The sequence below is a fragment of the Saccopteryx bilineata genome, chromosome 5, assembly GCF_036850765.1.
Source record: "Saccopteryx bilineata isolate mSacBil1 chromosome 5, mSacBil1_pri_phased_curated, whole genome shotgun sequence".
Taxonomy (NCBI): domain Eukaryota; kingdom Metazoa; phylum Chordata; class Mammalia; order Chiroptera; family Emballonuridae; genus Saccopteryx; species Saccopteryx bilineata.
The window spans coordinates 123,181,467-123,199,259 of NC_089494.1; the positions used below are offsets into that span (position 1 = coordinate 123,181,467).

Below are 17,793 nucleotides of genomic sequence, written 5' to 3' on the forward strand. Positions count from 1 at the left end.
TAAAGTTGGGTAGGCAACCACTTGAAAGAATAGAGCCCCACTTCCTCTTCCACACAGGGGCTCCATCAATATTTCAGGTTGATTCTTTGATCTGTCCCTCTAGGTCACTAAAGGACATGCTATATAGTGCTACTTGAGTTTTTGGTTTCAGGCATCACCTCTTACTGAGTTCCCACTATGCAAGAAAGGCCTTAGCTCCTCTTCCATAACCCCCACCCCTGCACTCATATATATATACTCTCCACCTCTCATGAACTTGCTAAATCCTAGCTATGATCTGATTTGTATGCAACGTTTACTTGCTTTAGCTAAGTAAATGTAACTCTGAATTAAGCCATGCGGCATTCTCTGCGCTTGTGCTTTCCATCGCTAGACTTTGTAAACACCCTTTACCTTATTTGTTTAGTTTTCTACATATTTATCACAGTTTTAACCCCCAACTTTCTCCCAGATTTGTCCATTGCCTTTCAAAATGTTCTGATTCATAGGGAGTTCAATCATTTTCCTCTCCCAGAGTTGCTGACCTGCAATATCTAGCCTATCTTCTATTTCTGAAACACACCTGCCAGTTTGGAATATACTTCACCACCACCCTGAACGTCCTTTCTCTTCCCCTTTGCACTAATCACTTCTTGAGGAAAGGGTATGTTGGAGGTAAATGTTTGTAACAACTTGCATCTCTAAAAGCTTGTTCATTTGAATTTGAAGTCAATTGGACATAAGGTTCCATTCTGGATATAATTTTCTCTGAGAATTTTTAAGATGTTTATCCCACGTTGGCTTCTGACATTGTTGTTGAGAAATCTGACACCATTCTAATTTGTGAACTTTTGTATAACACTTATTTTTTTCCCTGAAAGCTTTTAAGCTCTTCTTTCTGTCCCAAGTTTTTAAAAAACTTCCTGATCATGTGTGTTGATGTGGATCTAATTTTGAGCCTTTATACTGCACACTTAAGTTTACCCCTATTTGCTTTTTCCAGAAAACTTACGGGAATAATACTGTATCTTCAAAAATGTTTGTCACCTTTATACTGGAATGACAATTTTGGGGAAAAATTATTAGAGTTCTTTTTTCTTTTATTGTGGTAAAACAATAAACACATCATATCAAATTTAATAACTTCAACATTTTAAGCATAAGGTTCAGTAGTGTTAAATATAAGGTCTACTGGAAAGTTCTGTTCGTTTCTATCACAAGTTTCGACATGTAAGCATGTTTATTTGGCCCATGTGTGCCTCTCTATTTTTATCACTTAATGTATACATACTGACGTAGCAAATTAACTAAAACAAAGTTGATTCATGTTAATCTTATGTGGGAAGCGATAGTGTACCCATGGCTACTGATAAAGTTCATTTACGCCACTGTAATTTTTACGAATTTCAACAAGGAAGAAATGCTACAGAAGCATGTCTGTCACATCCACCATATTCCCCGGACTTAGCACCCTCTGACTATCTCTTGTTTTGTCCTCACAAAATTTTTTGCAGGGCAAAAAATTCAAAAATGAAGAAGATATCAAACAAGCACTGGTTCAATTTTTCGCATCAAAAGATAAAACATTTTTCAAAAATGGGATATACAAATTGCCCTCACGCTGGCAAGAAATCATTAATAATAATCGCAATTATATTATTTAATAAAGTTTATTGATGGTAAGAAAAATTTGTATTTTGTTTTATTCCAAAACGGACAGAACTTTCCGGTTGACCTTATATATTCACATTGTTCTGCAGCAGATCTGAGAACTCCTTTATCTTGCAACACTGAACCTCTATACCCATTGAACATGCCTCCTTCAGCCCTATCTACTTTTTGTGTCTATGTCTTTGACTGCTTTAGATGCTTCATATGCATAGAATCATACAGCATTTTTGTGTGTGTGTGACAAAGACAGAGAGAAAGAGACAGAGAGAGGGACAGATGGACAGAAAGGGAGAGAGGTGAGAAGCATAAATTCTTCCTTGTGGCTCCTTAGTCTCCTTAGTTGTTCATTGATTGCTTTCTCATATGTGCCTTGACTGAGGGGCTACAGCAAAGCAAGTGACCCCTTGCTCAAGCCAGCGACCTTGGACTCAAGCTAATGTCTTGTCTGTGATCCCACGCTCAAGCCAGCATCCCCACACTCAAGCTGGCGAGTCCACACTCAATCTATATGATCCTGTGCTCAAGTTGGCCACCTCAGGGTTTCAAACCTGGGTCCTCTACATACCAGTCTGATACTCTATCTACTGCACCACTGCCTGGTCAGGCTCATACAGCATTTTGTTTTTCTTTTGCTACTGGCTTATTTTGTTTAGCATAATGTCTTTGAGATACACCACACTGAAGCTTGTGACAGGAATGCCTTCTTTTTCAAGGTTGCATAATGTTCCGCTATATGTATATACATACTACATTTGCTTTATTTGTCCATCATCAATGGACAAGATTTGGGTTGCTCGCACTTATTGGCTATTGCAAATAATGGCTGTACAAATATTGATTTGAGGCCCTGCTTTAAATTCCTTTGAATAAATCCCAGAAGTGGAATGACTGGATCATAAAGCAGTTCTATTTTTAATTATTTGAGGAGCCTTCAGACTGTGTTCCTCAGTGACTACACCAGCTTACATTCCCACCACTCAGTTTTCAATTTCTTCAAATCCTCATCAATACTTGTTGTTGTTGTTTTCTTTTGACAATAGCCATACTAATGGGGTGATTGCTCTTTTTGCTGAGATCTTTGTAGCAGTTTTTTGGCCCTCATATAGGATTTGAATTTGACATAAATTTTCTTCTGACAAGTGAACTGAATATTTTTGTCTCCTTCTCCCCTGAAATTATTTACTTATTTCTGAAATCCAATAACCTTCATTAGGATATGTCCTACAGCTGGTTTGTCTTTGTCATTGGTACCTGGTGTGTTTTCAATCTGTAGATTCAAGCCTTCTTTTTTTTTTTTTTATTCATTCACTTTTTTCTATTTTTCTATTTTTTATTTTTATTTTTATTTTATTTATTCATTTTAGAAAGGAGAGAGAGAGGGAGAGAGAGAGAGAAACAGAGAGAGAGAAGGGGGAGGAGCAGGAAGCATCAACTCCCATATGTGCCTTGACCAGGCAAGCCCAGGGTTTCAAACCGGCAACCTCAGCATTTCCAGGTTGATGCTTTATCCACTGTGCCACCACAGGTCAGGCCTCAAGCCTTTTTAATTTCTGGAAAGTTGTCTTAAATGATAACTTTATTTTTTTTAGTTTATTTTCTTTAGGCACTATAATTATTTATATTTTTGCCTGTCTCTATTCTTCCTAAGCTTAATCCTTTTTAAAATTTCTATATCATTTTGCTCACTTTTCTCTTTCCTGTTGTTCACCTAAAAATAAAAGGCCAAAGTGAGAGGAAACGACTGCTATTGAGATCAATAAGAACAGCTATTCCTGAAGCACAGATTCAGGCAGGAGCCCAGACAGTTTTCTGATTACAAGACCAAAGCCATGGGTACTTATGAGAAGGGAAGGGGAACAATGACATCAATAGAGGGAAGGCATTTCTATTGGTGAGGATGAGCTAGCATAGTGATGCTAATGCTAAACAATGTGTTTAATTTTCAGTCCAGTAGTCATAATATCTGCTTTTCTGTTATCTTTGCAAACAGTTCTTTGGATCACAAGGTTGTTCTAGGTCCCTTCCCAAGGTTGCTTTGCCCTGTTATAACATTCCAAAAGTTTGAGGAGTAAGATGCACAAGGCAGCCTGACAAGGCAGTGGCGCAGTTGATAGTGTGTCGGACTAGAATGCAAAGGACCTAGGTTTGAATCTCCGAGGTCACCGGCTTGAGCATGGGCTCACCAGCTTGGGCGTGGGGTCACTGGTTTGAGCGTGGAATCATAGACATGACCCCATGGTCGCTGGCTTGAGCCCAAAGGTTCCTGTCTTGAAGTCCAAGGTTGCTGGCTTGGGCAAGGGGTCACTCTTTCTGCTGTAGCCCCCTCAGTTAAGGCACATATGAGAAAGCAATCAGTGAACAACTAAGGAGACACAACAAAGAACTGATGCTTCTCATCTCTCTCCCTTCCTATCTGTCTGTCCCTCTCTCTGACTCTCTCTCTCTCTCTCTGTCTCTGTCAAAAAAAAATGCACAAGGCAGCTTCTCTGGGAGGTCAACTCCAGTTCCATTTTCAAGTGGCTCCATTTATATTGTTGTTTACTCTATCTTTTGTGGTGTTTTTTTTAAATTTATTTTTGACAGAGACAGAGAGAGGGATAGATAGGGACAGACAGACAGGAACAGAGAGAGATGAGAAGTATCAATCATCAGTTTTTAGTTGCGACACCTTAGTTGTTCATTGATTGCTTTCTTACATGTGCCTTGACCGTGGGCCTTCGGCAGACCGAGTAACCCCTTGCTCAAGCCAGCAACCTTGGGTCCAAGCTGGTGAGCTTTGCTCAAACCAGATGAGCCCACGCTCAACCCTGTGACCTCGGGGTCTCGAACCTGGGTTTTCCACATCCCAGTCTGACGCTCTATCCACTGTGCCACCACCGCCTGGTCAGGCTCTTTTGTGGTGTTTACCATGTTTTTAATAGTGCTATTCCATTCCCCTGTTGTTGTTCCCAATTTTGCTGTCACAATTGACTTGTGTTTCTTTTCCTCCATCTCTCTCTTGAGCTCTTCCAGTTAAAGTCTCCTTCTTTTGGCTGTCTCAACGCCTCATTCTTTGGTGGGTATTTCAATAAGATTTTGGAAATCACAATGAAATACGTGGTCACAACTTTCCAATGTTCTGTGGCAGTCTTGTTTGCTTGTTTGTATTCATCTGCTCTGTTCTTCCTTTCATATTTCATTCAGTTCCTTTATGTGTAGACTTAGGCTGGTCCTTTTTGGATTACTCTTCCTTGCATAGGATGAGCTTTTTGGGGGAGTATCAGGAAGTGTGTGTGGGTCAATGCCATGTTGCAGGCTAGGAAAACTCATCTTCACTTCTCCCCAGCCACTGGGTGTGGGTACAACTGGGTAGCCCCAGGGCAAAGCCTCTTTTTTTTCCACCTCACAGAGAGACTGCTTCCTGCAAATATGTCTTGTCTATTTCTTATTACCAAGCTAGGCCAAGGATACGCCCACTCCCACTTTCCATTACAATCCTGGCTAGAGAGACCAGGAGGGGTAGGGAGGGGGAAAAAAAAGGAAAATAAGAAGATGTGGGGAGAAAATTCCCAATTGCCTTAGGAGCTCTTATTTGGAAGGAACAGTCCCCAGGAAAGGTAAGGCTTGAGCAGGAAGGGGAAAGTGGAACAGGGACCCCACAGTAGTTCTCTCTCTGCCTTCTAGGGTGACCACGTGTGGCTGAATCCCTCCTCAGCCAACAACACAAGCATTGCCATTGGGGGTATCGTCAGAGAAATAAAGCCCGGCCAGATCTTGGTGGAAGATGACGAGGGCAAGGTCAGTGTGGCCTTCTCAGGGATCTGGGCCCGTGCCCCCACCCCAGCACTGTGAGCCCCCTCTTATTCTCTGGTGTTGCCCTCCAACACCAAGAGTCCCAAAATCCAAGTGAGGGCCTAGGTGGCCAATGGCCTGCAGGGAGTTCTGTCACAGTGAGCATTGCCTGTCTGCCTTGGAGACTGTTTCTGGGTTGGCAGATGGATTTCCATGAGGACCGTTAGGTGATCAGGAAGGATGAAGTGGGTCAGGGGCTGTGACAGGGAGGAGGGGGCAGGAAACTGGCTTGCAAAGTAAAGGACGGTGAGCTGGAGACATAAGAGGCTCAGTTCCTCTTCTGCTATTCCCTGCGGTCCTCCACAGAGTGGGGCATGTGGGAGCTTGGCTCTCAAAGATGAAGTTCTAGACTGTGGCCTGTGAGCCCATATCATGGAGGCTGGTAGAATATTAACAAAAACATCTCTATTTGCAAAATGATGTTATGCAGTTGATAAAAAAAAAAAAGAGCAACACGTTTACTTGCATACTTTTTTATGCCAACAATCTGTAAGGGTCCCAGCAGGAATCTGCCCTTGATCCCAATCACAGTCAAACATAACTTCTGGCTACAAGCTTCTCTAACCCTGGTCCGAAATTCATTAACCCTAGCCTCTAGGCATGTGCTGACTCCAGTGGTAGACTGACCCCATGCTATACCATCAGGTGTCCCTTAACTACAGACTGACCCTGGCCAGAAATGGGTCACTAGGTCAGCTGCCCAATGAGAACTTGAAGAGAGGCACAGTGGGTTGGCCCATGAAGAGGTTGCCTCTGAGGGGAGTCTGTGCCATTCATTCCAGGAACACCGGATCCGAGCAGAGGACCTTGGTACCCTCAGCCCCATGCACCCCAACTCGGCTGAGGGTGTAGACGACATGATCCTCCTGGGGGACCTGAATGAGGCAGGCATGGTGCACAACCTTCTGATCCGTTACCAACAGCACAAGATCTATGTGAGTCCCACGTCCATGTGGGGCTCCCCACATGAGGTTTGGTCCATGCTTACTGGCCTCCCAGCTGGAGAAGAGCATCATGTGCTGAGGTTGTATAGCCAGGCACACCTGGTTCACTTTCCACTCCCCATGCCCTTCCTGTGTGGTGTGGGCAAGGTGCTGAACCTTTCTCCATCTCTGCTTCCTAATTTGAAAGAGAGTGATGTTTTTGAGGGCACAGAAAGTTAGTGTGTAGCATGCTAGCACAGTGCCTGGCACACCGTAGGTGCTCAATTAGTGCTGTTCTTCCCTGAATAGAAGGCTTGCTCTGATGGCCAAGTGGACCAGAGGACATGGGGATGGGCACTTCTGCAAGGCTCCTTCCTAAGCATGTGTCATAGACAGGGTCACCAGGTGACCAGGTCATCTTCTGCCCTCCTGTGAAGTGGCCCATGTAAATTAATGTGAGTTCTTTTCCCAAATATGGCAGTAGAGGGTAAGTTCACCCCAGCCCGAAGGCTCCCAACCCTGTTTCTGTACAGACTCTTCCAAGTCAAGTAGTGTTCCTAAGCTGACACCACCCTGCCGTAAGTGGACGGCTTGGGGAAATCATTCCATTCCTGGGCCCGTCACAGGGAGAGGTTGCTTAACTGGCTCTGACCAGCTCTTTTTAAGTGTGGGAGAGTGATCAGGGGCCATGACAAGAGGGAGGGCTGAGAGAAGAGAAGAAGGTGGCCCTGTGGGGAGGGTGCACAGGGCCCTCTGAGTCCCTCCTGACATCAGATATGCATCAGAGCTCCTAGGTAGGATAACAGCAGTTGGCTTGCCTTTTTTTGTCTGGTTGTCACAGTCCTTGCAGTGAGAAAGCTTACCTTCTCCTTTCCTAAAATTAAGACTAAGATGGGGATGGTCATGTGACTTGTAGCGATGGCTGCCCCTGTCCCACCCCCAGAAGGGTAGGCAGGGATAGTGGTGGTTGCACATGAGCAAGTGGTCCTGAACTGGGGTCCCAGGAGGGATCAGTGAGGGCTGAAATTGTTGACCAGCCTCACAGAGGCTCTGTGGCAGACAGGTGAACATGACTTCACACATCCAACCCATTTCTATTGAGCTCCCTCTAAAAAACCCAATAAAACGGAAATGTCCACAACGACACCTCATCTAACATCCCTGTGAATGTACCCCCACCTTGGAGTTGTCACTCATGGGGAACACCCACACCTTTTTAGAGGAAGGATCTGAGCAGTGGAGTGTCCTGTCTTTTGGTCAGAATCAGACCCCCTTCCCCACTGGAGTTAGCTGCTCCAAGGCCAAGGTCAGGTCCGAGCAGCAACGGCCCTCGGAGTGGAGGGCGCTGATCTCCTGCTCCCTTCCACAGACATACACAGGCTCCATCCTTGTGGCCGTGAACCCATTCCAAGTGCTGCCCCTCTACACCCGGGAGCAGGTACATCTGTACTACGACCACCACGCGGGTGAGCTGTCTCCACATGTCTTTGCTGTCGCCAACAACTGCTACTTCAACATGAAGAGGAACAAGAGGGACCAGTGCTGTGTTATCAGGTGCGGGCAGACTCTCCACATTCCTGGGGTGGGGGCAGCTGGGCCAGGCACCCCTTCTGAGCATCTTGTAAAAGAGGGAGCACCTCCTCTCTCTAAACCTCTTTCACAGACCAGACTGTGATTTAAGAGTTTCCATTCAATGGGAAACACTCTCCCCAATAGCACACGAGCTCTCAGGCATCTGACCCCTGCTGCCCCTGTACCTTTAGCAGTCCTCTCCTTCTGACACACACATGCACCATTTTTATTTTGGAAACCATTACCCAATACCCCTATTCCTGCTAAAACCACATGGACTAAGGGCCAGGACTGGAAGGACAGATACCTTCCCCTACCCATAGTCCTCCTGAGTGTGGTTGGAAAATTCTTTTTCCAAATTGAAAGAAACAAAAAGTCCTTCCAAGACTTCCTTCTTTCAGAATTTGCTCTTCTACCATAGACGAACCCACTTCAGTGACCATTTCCTGAGACAAGGAAGGGTGGGATGGCTTGTTTAGAAATGGAACCCAGCATAGGCACTTGGGGGTGCTGTGGTCAAACAAGTGAGGTCTCACTCAAAAGAAAAATAATTTCTCAAAGTCAGCCTCAGGTGAGGATAGGGCAGCCGTGGCCCCAGCGGGTAGCTTTCAGGTCACTGGGGTCCAGAAGGATGTGTACTCTTCCGGTCCAGGACCTGACCCTGCTTCAGAGTGGTCGCCTGACTTGACCGTTTGCTTTCTGCAGACCCGTCTGATATGAGGAGAAAGGAGCAGAAAAAGGAATGTGAAAGGAATAGGAAGTCGGAGGTTTGGCTCTGGGGCACATTACTTGGTGCTCTTGTAGCCATTCATTTATTCACTCACACCATTCTGACATGGAGAGACCCCAGCAAATGAAAGAGGTTACAATTTCTGCCTCAAGGAGTTTACCTCTTATAGTAGGGACACAGACAGGCAGAAGGTAAATAAGCACATTTTCCCTGCAGGTAATAAAAGCTTTGAAGAAAAGCACTGCAGGGAAAGAAAAAAGAGAGTGGCTGGGGCCATTGCTGTAGGTGGACGGGCAGACCAGTCATGGCCTGTCTGAAGAGCTATTGGAACAACCTGGAATGAAGTCCTACAGGTCATCATGTGTCATGTGCTCAGCCACCCTCTGAACAGACATTCTTATTCCCGTTCATTCCCTTTCTAATGGTGGAAAAACCTATAACCAGAGAGGTTGAGATTCTTTCCCAGGGACACACAGCTATTCAGTATAGAATTCCAACCCAGGACGCTAGAAAAAAAAGACAGAGAGGTTGGAGGTGACTTCCACTTTGAATGAACGAGATTACTGTGATGAGTTGCCAATGCTCTGACCTCTCTCAGGCTCTGGCTGTCTGCCCCCACCACCCTTGACTGGCAGGAGCCGTGCTGCCAGAGGCCTGCAGTACCTAGTCCAGAGGCTTATGGGCCTGCTTCTCACCTCCAAGACAGCAATGGGAAGAGGGTAGAGCACATTGGTCTTTTGTCCTTTGCATGAACAGATTACTGGGAGTCAAAATGCCTTCTCCTCCTGCTTCCACTTCCTACACACCCACAGGGCCCTGAGCAGGCCACCTCAGCTCTCTGCCCCTACTTGTGCCTGCAGCAGGCACTCACTAGGTCTGGGACTCAGCAGAAACTGGATGATCTGGCTGACTTTACTGGCACAGCACATGTGGACTTTTTGACCAAAACTTTTTTAAAAAATCAATATCTTCAGATGAAACAATATTTCATCTGGGATTTGCTTCAAAATAGTACAAGAGGGGAAACAAAATTGGCAAGGAGTAGAGGCTGCAAATGGGATTGTGAGAGTTCATTAATTTTGCCAACTGTAAGTTACAGGAGCCCCCTGAGGAGCTTGGGAAAATGCAGCTTTTTGACTGCGCAGAGCTGGGTAGGGCCTGGAGGTCTGCATCTGGCCTTGGCGAACAGCACTGCCCCTTTGTGGGCTGTGCTCTCATCAGCAAGACATGGCACCCTTCTGTCTTCATCTGTCAAGCTTGACCGTTTCAGTAACAAAGAATAATTTACACAAAAGTAACATTTAAATCTTACTAATAATCATAGTCATATTAACCACTGAAAATTTGAGTGTGTGCTTATGTGCCAGACACAAATATATTTTCTAACTTAATTAAAATGTCCTAAGTCATTTTTAGAAACTAGTTTTCGTATCTCATCACCATGAAATTAATATTGTGTTCACTATGGAAATTTTAAAATAGCTCAGAAAAAACTATTCTCAGAAAAAAAATGGCTAGATATTTTTTAGAAGAAAAGATTTTGCCTATTTACTGGGTTAAAATGATACTGAACAGGACCAACACCTGTCACTTAACTAATGATATAACTCACATAGCATTGACCTTATTGCTGCAAGCTCTGGGTAGACTTGATTTCAATAGTTGCATCATGTTCTCTGACGAGATAATTCATAACTAATTTCCCCCATTTAGGTTACTTCTGATTTTCCACAAATGCAGTGATAAATAATGCTTTTACTAGCAGCAAGCTGTGTGGAGAAAGCTTTTTTTCTGATTTTAGGATTATTTTCTTGGGCTAAATCAGGATACCTCTGAAGTTTTTGATACCTGTTCCAAATTGCTTCTCAAAAAACCAGTGTCATTTCCTTCCAGCCAAGGGGAACTCACTGCTCACAGAGAGAGCATGTCACAACAAGGTGTTGTGTCCTGGGGTCTTTCTCACTCATCTATTATTACTGAGCACTGTACCTGTAACCCTGGAATGAACCAAACAGACCCTGCCCTCCAGGGCTCACTGCTGAGCATAACTGAAAGACAGAAACACCAATTACTACAAAATACAGTCTGAAATTGTAGGAGACTCCAGCCAAGTGTAATGGGAGTTCTGCACGGGGAGCCAGCACCTCTGTTCTGACTGCCCCAGAAAGGAGACCTGTGGAAGATTTGCAGGAGAGCTGAGAGGCCCTGAAAACCCAGTTGTTGTTTTTTGTTTTTATTTTTGTTTTTTTTCTGAAGTGAGAAGCGGGGAGGCAGAGAGACAAACTCCTGTATGCGCTCAACCAAGATCCATCTGGCAAGCCCACCAGGGGGTAATGCTCTGCCCATCTGGGCCATTGCTCCATTGCAACCAGAGCCATTCTAACATCTGAGGCAGAGGCCATGGAGCCATCTTCAGTGCCTGGGCCAACTTTGCTCCAATAGAGCCTTGGCTGTGGGAGAGGAATAGAGAGACAGAGAGAAAGGAGAGGGGGAAGAGTGGAGAAGCAGATGGGCGCTTCTCCTGTGTGCCCTGACCAGGAATTGAACCCGGGACTTCCACATGCAGAGCCAACACTCTACCACTGAGCCAACCAGCCAGGACCCCCCAGTTTTTTCCGTTAACTCATTCCCAGCATGCTGTCTTTATAGCGGCGAGTCTGGAGCAGGGAAGACAGAGACCACCAAGCTCATCCTGCAGTTCTTGGCAACCGTCAGTGGCCAGCATTCCTGGATTGAGCAGCAGGTCCTGGAGGCCAACCCCATTCTGGAAGGTGAGCAGTCACCCTTGGGACAAATCCTCCTCCCCAGGCCCTTCCTGTGGGCTGAAACATTCCCACCTGAAGGTGGCCCTAGGGAAGGACAGGAGAGACACACACTTTCAGCCACTTTTCAGGATTCCTCAGGACATGAAAGACAAGAATGGGGATGGGTGGTAGTGTGGAGCCTCCCGGTAAGCAGGAAGGGGAAAGACTGATGACCTTACAAGCTTATACTGAGTGGGTTTTCTACAGGGTCATAACAAGTATTAATTTTAAAAGGGGTCCTAGGTAAAATCAACTTGGGAAATGCCAAGTATGTCAGTTGGGTCCTCCCGGAAGCAGTTGCCAGCTGGAGTTAGGACTGGAGAAGGTTTATTTAGGGGAGAAATGGCAAGAAGACCATTCAGGCTGGGGTGCTGGCAGGACACGTAGGAGAGGAAAGAGCAGAATTGGGCAGGAAGAGATTCACGCTGCAGTGCAGACCTGACAAGGTCGTGAGCAAGCCCACGTGGAGCTTCGGTGCTGATGCCAGTTACAAGTGTTAGGGCCCAGGCCTAGGCCCTAGTGCCCCCCACCCTGTGCTTAGTGTCTATGGGGTATTCTAGAAGCAGATGACCTCAGCCCCAAGTTTATCAGCCACTGGTTAGCACTTTCTCTTTCTCTTCATAATTGAGGTTATTATTTACATAGAGTAAAAATTCACCATTTTATTTATTTATTTTTTTTATTTTTTATTTTTTATTTTTAATAAATTTTTATTAATGGTAATGGGATGACATTAATAAATCAGGGTACATATATTCAAAGAAAACATGTCTAGGTTATTTTGTCATCAAATTATGTTGCAAACCCCTCGCCCAAAGTCAGATTGTCCTCCGTCACCCTCTATCTAGTTCTCTGTGCCCCTCCCCCTCCCCCTAACTCTCTCCCTCCCTCCCTCCCATGTCCTCCCTCCCCCCCGACCCTTGGTAACCACCACACTCTTGTCCATTGGTAACCACCACACTCTTGTCCATGTCTCTTAGTCTCATTTTTATGTTCCACCAATGTATGGAATCATGTAGTTCTTGTTTTTTTCTGATTTGCTTATTTCACTCCTTATAATGTTATCAAGATCCCACCATTTTGCTGTAAATGATCTGATGTCATCATTTCTTATGACTGAGTAGTATTCCATAGTGTATATGTGCCACATCTTCTTTATCCAGTCTTCTATTGAAGGGCTTTTTGGTTGTTTCCATGTCTTGGCCACTGTGAACAGTGCTGCAATGAACATGGGGCTACATGTGTCTTCACGTATCAATGTTTCTGAGGTTTTGGGGTATATACCCAGTAGAGGGATTGCTGGGTCATAAGGTAGTTCTATTTGCAGTTTTTTGAGGAACCACCATACTTTCCTCCATAATGGTTGTACTACTTTACAGTCCCACCAACAGTGAATGAGGGTTCCTTTTTCTCCACAGCCTCTCCAACATTTGCTATTACCCGTCTTGTTGATAATAGCTAATCTAACAGGAGTGAAGTGGTATCTCATTGTAGTTTTGATTTGCATTTCTCTAATAACTAATGAAGCTGAGCATCTTTTCATATATCTGTTGGCCATTTGTATCTCTTCCTGGGAGAAGTGTCTGTTCATGTCCTCTTCCCATTTTTTTATTGGATTGTTTGTTTGTTTGTTGTTGAGTTTTATGAGTTCTTTGTAAATTTTGGATATTAGGCCCTTATCTGAGCTGTCGTTTGAAAATATCAGTTCCCATATAGTTGGCTGTCTGTTTATTTTGATATCAGTTTCTCTTGCTGAGCAAAAACTTTTAATTCTGATGTAGTCCCATTCATTTATCTTTGCCTTCACTTCTCTTGCCATTGGAGTCAAGTTCATAAAATGTTCTTTAAAACCCAGGTCCATGATTTTAGTACCTATGTCTTCTTCTATGTACTTTATTGTTTCAGGTCTTATATTTAGGTCTTTGATCCATTTTGAATTAATTTTAGTACACGGGGACAGGCTGTAGTCGAGTTTCATTCTTTTGCATGTGGCTTTCCAGTTTTCCCAACACCATTTGTTGAAGAGGCTTTCTTTTCTCCATTGTGTGTTGTTGGCCCCTTTATCAAAGATTATTTGACCATATATATGTGGTTTTATTTCTGGGCTTTCTATTCTATTCCATTGGTCTGAGTGTCTATTTTTTTGCCAATACCATGCTGTTTTGATTATCGTGGCCCTATAATATAGTTTAAAGTCAGGTATTGTAATGCCCCCAGCTTCATTCTTTTTCCTTAGGATTGTTTTGGCTATTCGGGGTTTTTTATAGTTCCATATAAATCTGATGATTTTTTGTTCCATTTCTTTAAAAAATCTCATAGGGATTTTGATGGGAATTGCATTAAATTTGTATATTGCTTTGGGTAATATGGCCATTTTGATTATATTTATTCTTCCTATCCAAGAACAAGGAATATTTTTCCATCTCATTGTATCTTTTTCGATTTCCCTTAACAATGCTTTGTAATTTTCATTATATAGGTCCTTTACATTCTTTGTTATGTTTATTCCTAGGTATTTTATTTTTTAAAATTCACCATTTTAATATACAGTTCTATAAGTTTTGACCGTCTCATACAAGTCATATGACTCCTATCATAAACACGATACAGAATGTCCCCATCACTCCTGACACTTCCCTCAAGCCCCAGCCCCAACCACTGCAACCACTGATCTGTGGTTTTCCCCCTATAATTTTATCTTTTTCAGAAAGTCATATAAACAAAACCATACAGCTCATAGCCTTTTGGGTCTAGTTCCTTCCCATGTTGTTGTCCGTAGCAGGACGCATTCCTTTCATCCCATTGCATGGAGGGCACACAGTTTGTTCACCGGGTGACTGCCTGGCTTGTTTACAGTTTTTAGAAATTATGAATAAAGCCTCTACCAACAGTTGCATTCAGGTTTCAGTGTGGACACATGTTCTTCTCTTAAATACGCATGCAGGAGTGAAATGGTCGGATGGGTAAGTGGAGCTATCCCATGTTGTCAGGAACTGCCAAACGACTGGCTTCAATAACACGCATCAGGGTTCTGAACTGCTGCCATCTCAGTCTCTGCTGTGCATTGGGTTCCTTGTGGAAGAGAGACAGTCAATGTCCCATAAACCTATTTGACCAAGGAACACTCTTCCTTCCTTTCTTTTATATGGTGGTATGGTATTTTAAAACTGCATCCCAACTGACCAATGGGTTGTGAAGTAAGTCTTTTAGAACCAACTAAACAGCATAAATAGAAAATGATTCCAGCACATTGCTCTTGGTAAGGAGCAGCACTGAGTATTTCCTCTTAATGGTGTATGCAGATAGGGGGTGCGTGTGCTAAGACACAATGCAAAGGCTCTTTCTTGCTGTGTGGGTCATATCTGAAAAGCCTGCAGAAACAGCTCTATGGGACACACTTTGGTTCATGCTGTGACCCCAGTGCCTCTTGGGCTAATTCCTCATCTGTGGCCTGGCCTCTCTCCTGCAAGCTTGCCCTCTCTGACCCCACCTCCACTCTGCAGCTTGAGCAGTTTTTCTAAAATGCAAACCAGCTCCCACACTCCCTTAGCAGCTTTCCTCCCTCCCTGATCACTTGCAGAATTAAAGCCAGACATTTTAGTGTGGTGTTCAAGGCTCTGTGCTACTAAGGCCCACCCACTAAGGAGTTCTTTCTGTCATCCACTGCTTTCCTCTCGCACCTTGAGCTTCAGTCAACATTCTCCCTCTGCAAGCACACCCAGTGCTTTCTGACCTCTGAACCCTCACCTTTTTTGTGTATTCTTGTTTTGCCACCACTTTGGGCTTTGCCACCTCTTCTGAGAAGCCTTGCCAGATGACCCCCACTAAAAGTACATTTTTTTCTCTCCGCTTCCATCATGTGCGTCACCCTCGGGCCCTCAGCCTTTGGAAATGCCAAGACAATCAGAAATGACAACTCGAGCCGCTTCGGGAAGTACATCGACATCTACTTCAGCCCCAGTGGGGTCATCAAAAGTGCGCGCATTGAGCAGTTTCTCCTGGAGAAGTCCCGGGTCTGCCGGCAGGTGAGGCTTCCACCTGCTGCACTGCTCCTGAGGGCAATCTCTATCTGTCCAAGGATGGGGAGCAGGAAGCTGGGGAGGCTTCCAAGAGGGGTCCCCTTCCATCACTCTAACCCCTCCTGCCTTCTTCCCCAGGGACCTCCTCAGCCCTTCATAGGTCTTACTTAGCTTGTGCCACTGAACCCTGGTCTTACCCTGAGAGGGTCCAAGTGTCCTTAGAATTGGATAATAATGGTTCTTACTTACCATTCAAGAAAAAGAAAGGATAGGATTTTCTGTTCTGGGTTTTCTGTCCATGTAATTTCCTTAATTTTTTGGTGCCTACTACTCCTTACCTTTCCTGGAATTGATTCTGAGGCCGGGCCAGTTTCCAGTTGAGGGTCTGTTTCCTGTCATCACACCCTCTCTTATGGCTTTAGGAAGGGTGCCTTCAGGGCTTTGGGGAAGTGATTGGCAGAGATGGGGTCACTGGGCAAGGTGGGTGGCCCCAGGCACAGTGTTGCAGGATGACCCGGCCTAGCCTCTGGGACCCAGGATGAGGACAGCAACCAGACCAGCTGTCCTTTGAGTCAATGCCAGAGCCACACCTGGCCAAGAGGCCTTGGAGTAGAGCCAGGGCAGGACTGGGACAACAGCCTGAAGCCCTGCAGCCTCAGGGAGCTGCTTTCCAGCTCTCTAGACTGCCTTCCCCTCCAGGCCCCAGAGGAGCGGAACTATCACATCTTCTACTGCATGCTTATGGGGATGAGCACCCAGGAGAAGGAGCTGCTGCACCTGGGGTTGCCCTCTGAGTACCACTACCTGACCATGGTAAGACCTCCCCTCCTGTTGCTCCCCCTTTCCCCTTCCCACTATTCCTGGTTCCACTCCAGCCCTCTCCCCTGCTTCGCATCTCTGGCTCTGACCCTCTAGCCCTCCCACCCCACCTCGTACTTCTTAACATCTAAAGGAGAAGGAGGAAGGGGGCTGGCTGGCTGGTACCTGTTCAACCTTTACTTTAGCCACATAAAAGTCCAAACTCCAAAGGGTTCCCTTTTCAGTTCCCCTACCCCACCCCTTTTTGTGGCTGATTCCCACATTATGACTGTCAGAGAGCTACCCTCACCTGAGGCTTCCTTATTCCCACTGAATTGATGGTCCTTTCCTACAAAAATCACCTTCCTTTGGAACAATGAACAAAAGGCTTGTCACGCAGCAGGTCATGGGCCGTCAATTCCATGCTTCTCCCCTACTGTACTCCAATCACCATCTTGTGGTTGTCCCTAGAACTTGAGCTCCATTACAGGCAGGACCTCACTTGCACTTGTTCTGGGCCACATCTCCATTCATTCAGATTCCCACCCCGACCCCTGCCCAGGACAGTTTACTGGCAAGGGAAATGATGGATTCCACCTCTAGAATCAGTTTCCGGTGCAGCCCTCTCTCGTGAGTTCACTGTCTCAGGGTCTTCCTCAACTATGGCGCAGACCATGGCCAGACCCTGGTTCCTTCCTCTGACCTAATTTATTACTCATCCTTCAGGCTTGACCCCTACTCTAGCAGTCATACTGCAGACCTTCCACATGCAAGTCTGATGGACTGCATCTCCAATGACAATTCTCCTGGGGCCCTTGTAGCTTGGTTTCCAAGTCCCTCCAGATCCCACCATCCTCAGGAATCTCCTTCCTCAGCACTAACCCCAAACTCCTTGTAGTTTCAGCTCTTGCCTCCCACCTCCCTGTCCAACACCATCTGTTTTCTGCCTCAACCATCCTCTCCCCTACATTCCTTAGAAGCTTGGCAGGTGGGGTCAGCTCAATAGCCTTCTCCTGGAAACCTCACCCCCCCTGGCCAGCAGGGTGGCCCTGTTTGCTTTGGTCTATAAAACAGTCACGTGCTTCCTGCCTGCCCCTCCTCCATGCACAGCACCCAGGGCAGGGCCATATCTCTCCATTTCTGAATTTCCAGCAGTAGCACAGAGCCCGACACACAGCAAGCCTTGGGAAGTGTTTATTATTATTATTATTTTATTTTTTGTGGCAGAGACAGAGAGAGTCAGAGAGAGGGACAGATAGGGACAGACAGATAGGAAGAGAGAGAGATAAGAAACATCAATTCTTCGTTGCGATTCTTTAGTTGTTCACTGATTGATTTCTTATATGTGCCTTGATGGGGGGGGGGGGAGGCTACAGCAGACTGAGTAACCCCTTGCTTGAGCCAGCGACCTTGGGCTCAAGCTGGTGAGCCTTGCTCAAACCAGATGAGCCCGTGCTCAAGCTGGT

General features: G+C 45.4%; 1 protein-coding gene across 1 annotated transcript in view; it reads left to right on the forward strand.

Annotated features, from left to right (window-relative positions):
- Nucleotides 1-17,793, forward strand: part of MYO7B (myosin VIIB) — a 99,708-nt gene that overhangs the window by 12,729 nt on the left and 69,186 nt on the right. The window contains exons 3-8 of the mRNA XM_066280514.1: nt 5,314-5,427; nt 6,264-6,416; nt 7,774-7,958; nt 11,356-11,477; nt 15,393-15,535; nt 16,229-16,342. Coding sequence (XP_066136611.1) covers nt 5,314-5,427; nt 6,264-6,416; nt 7,774-7,958; nt 11,356-11,477; nt 15,393-15,535; nt 16,229-16,342 — 831 coding nt within the window. The remainder of the gene's footprint in view (nt 1-5,313; nt 5,428-6,263; nt 6,417-7,773; nt 7,959-11,355; nt 11,478-15,392; nt 15,536-16,228; nt 16,343-17,793) is intronic.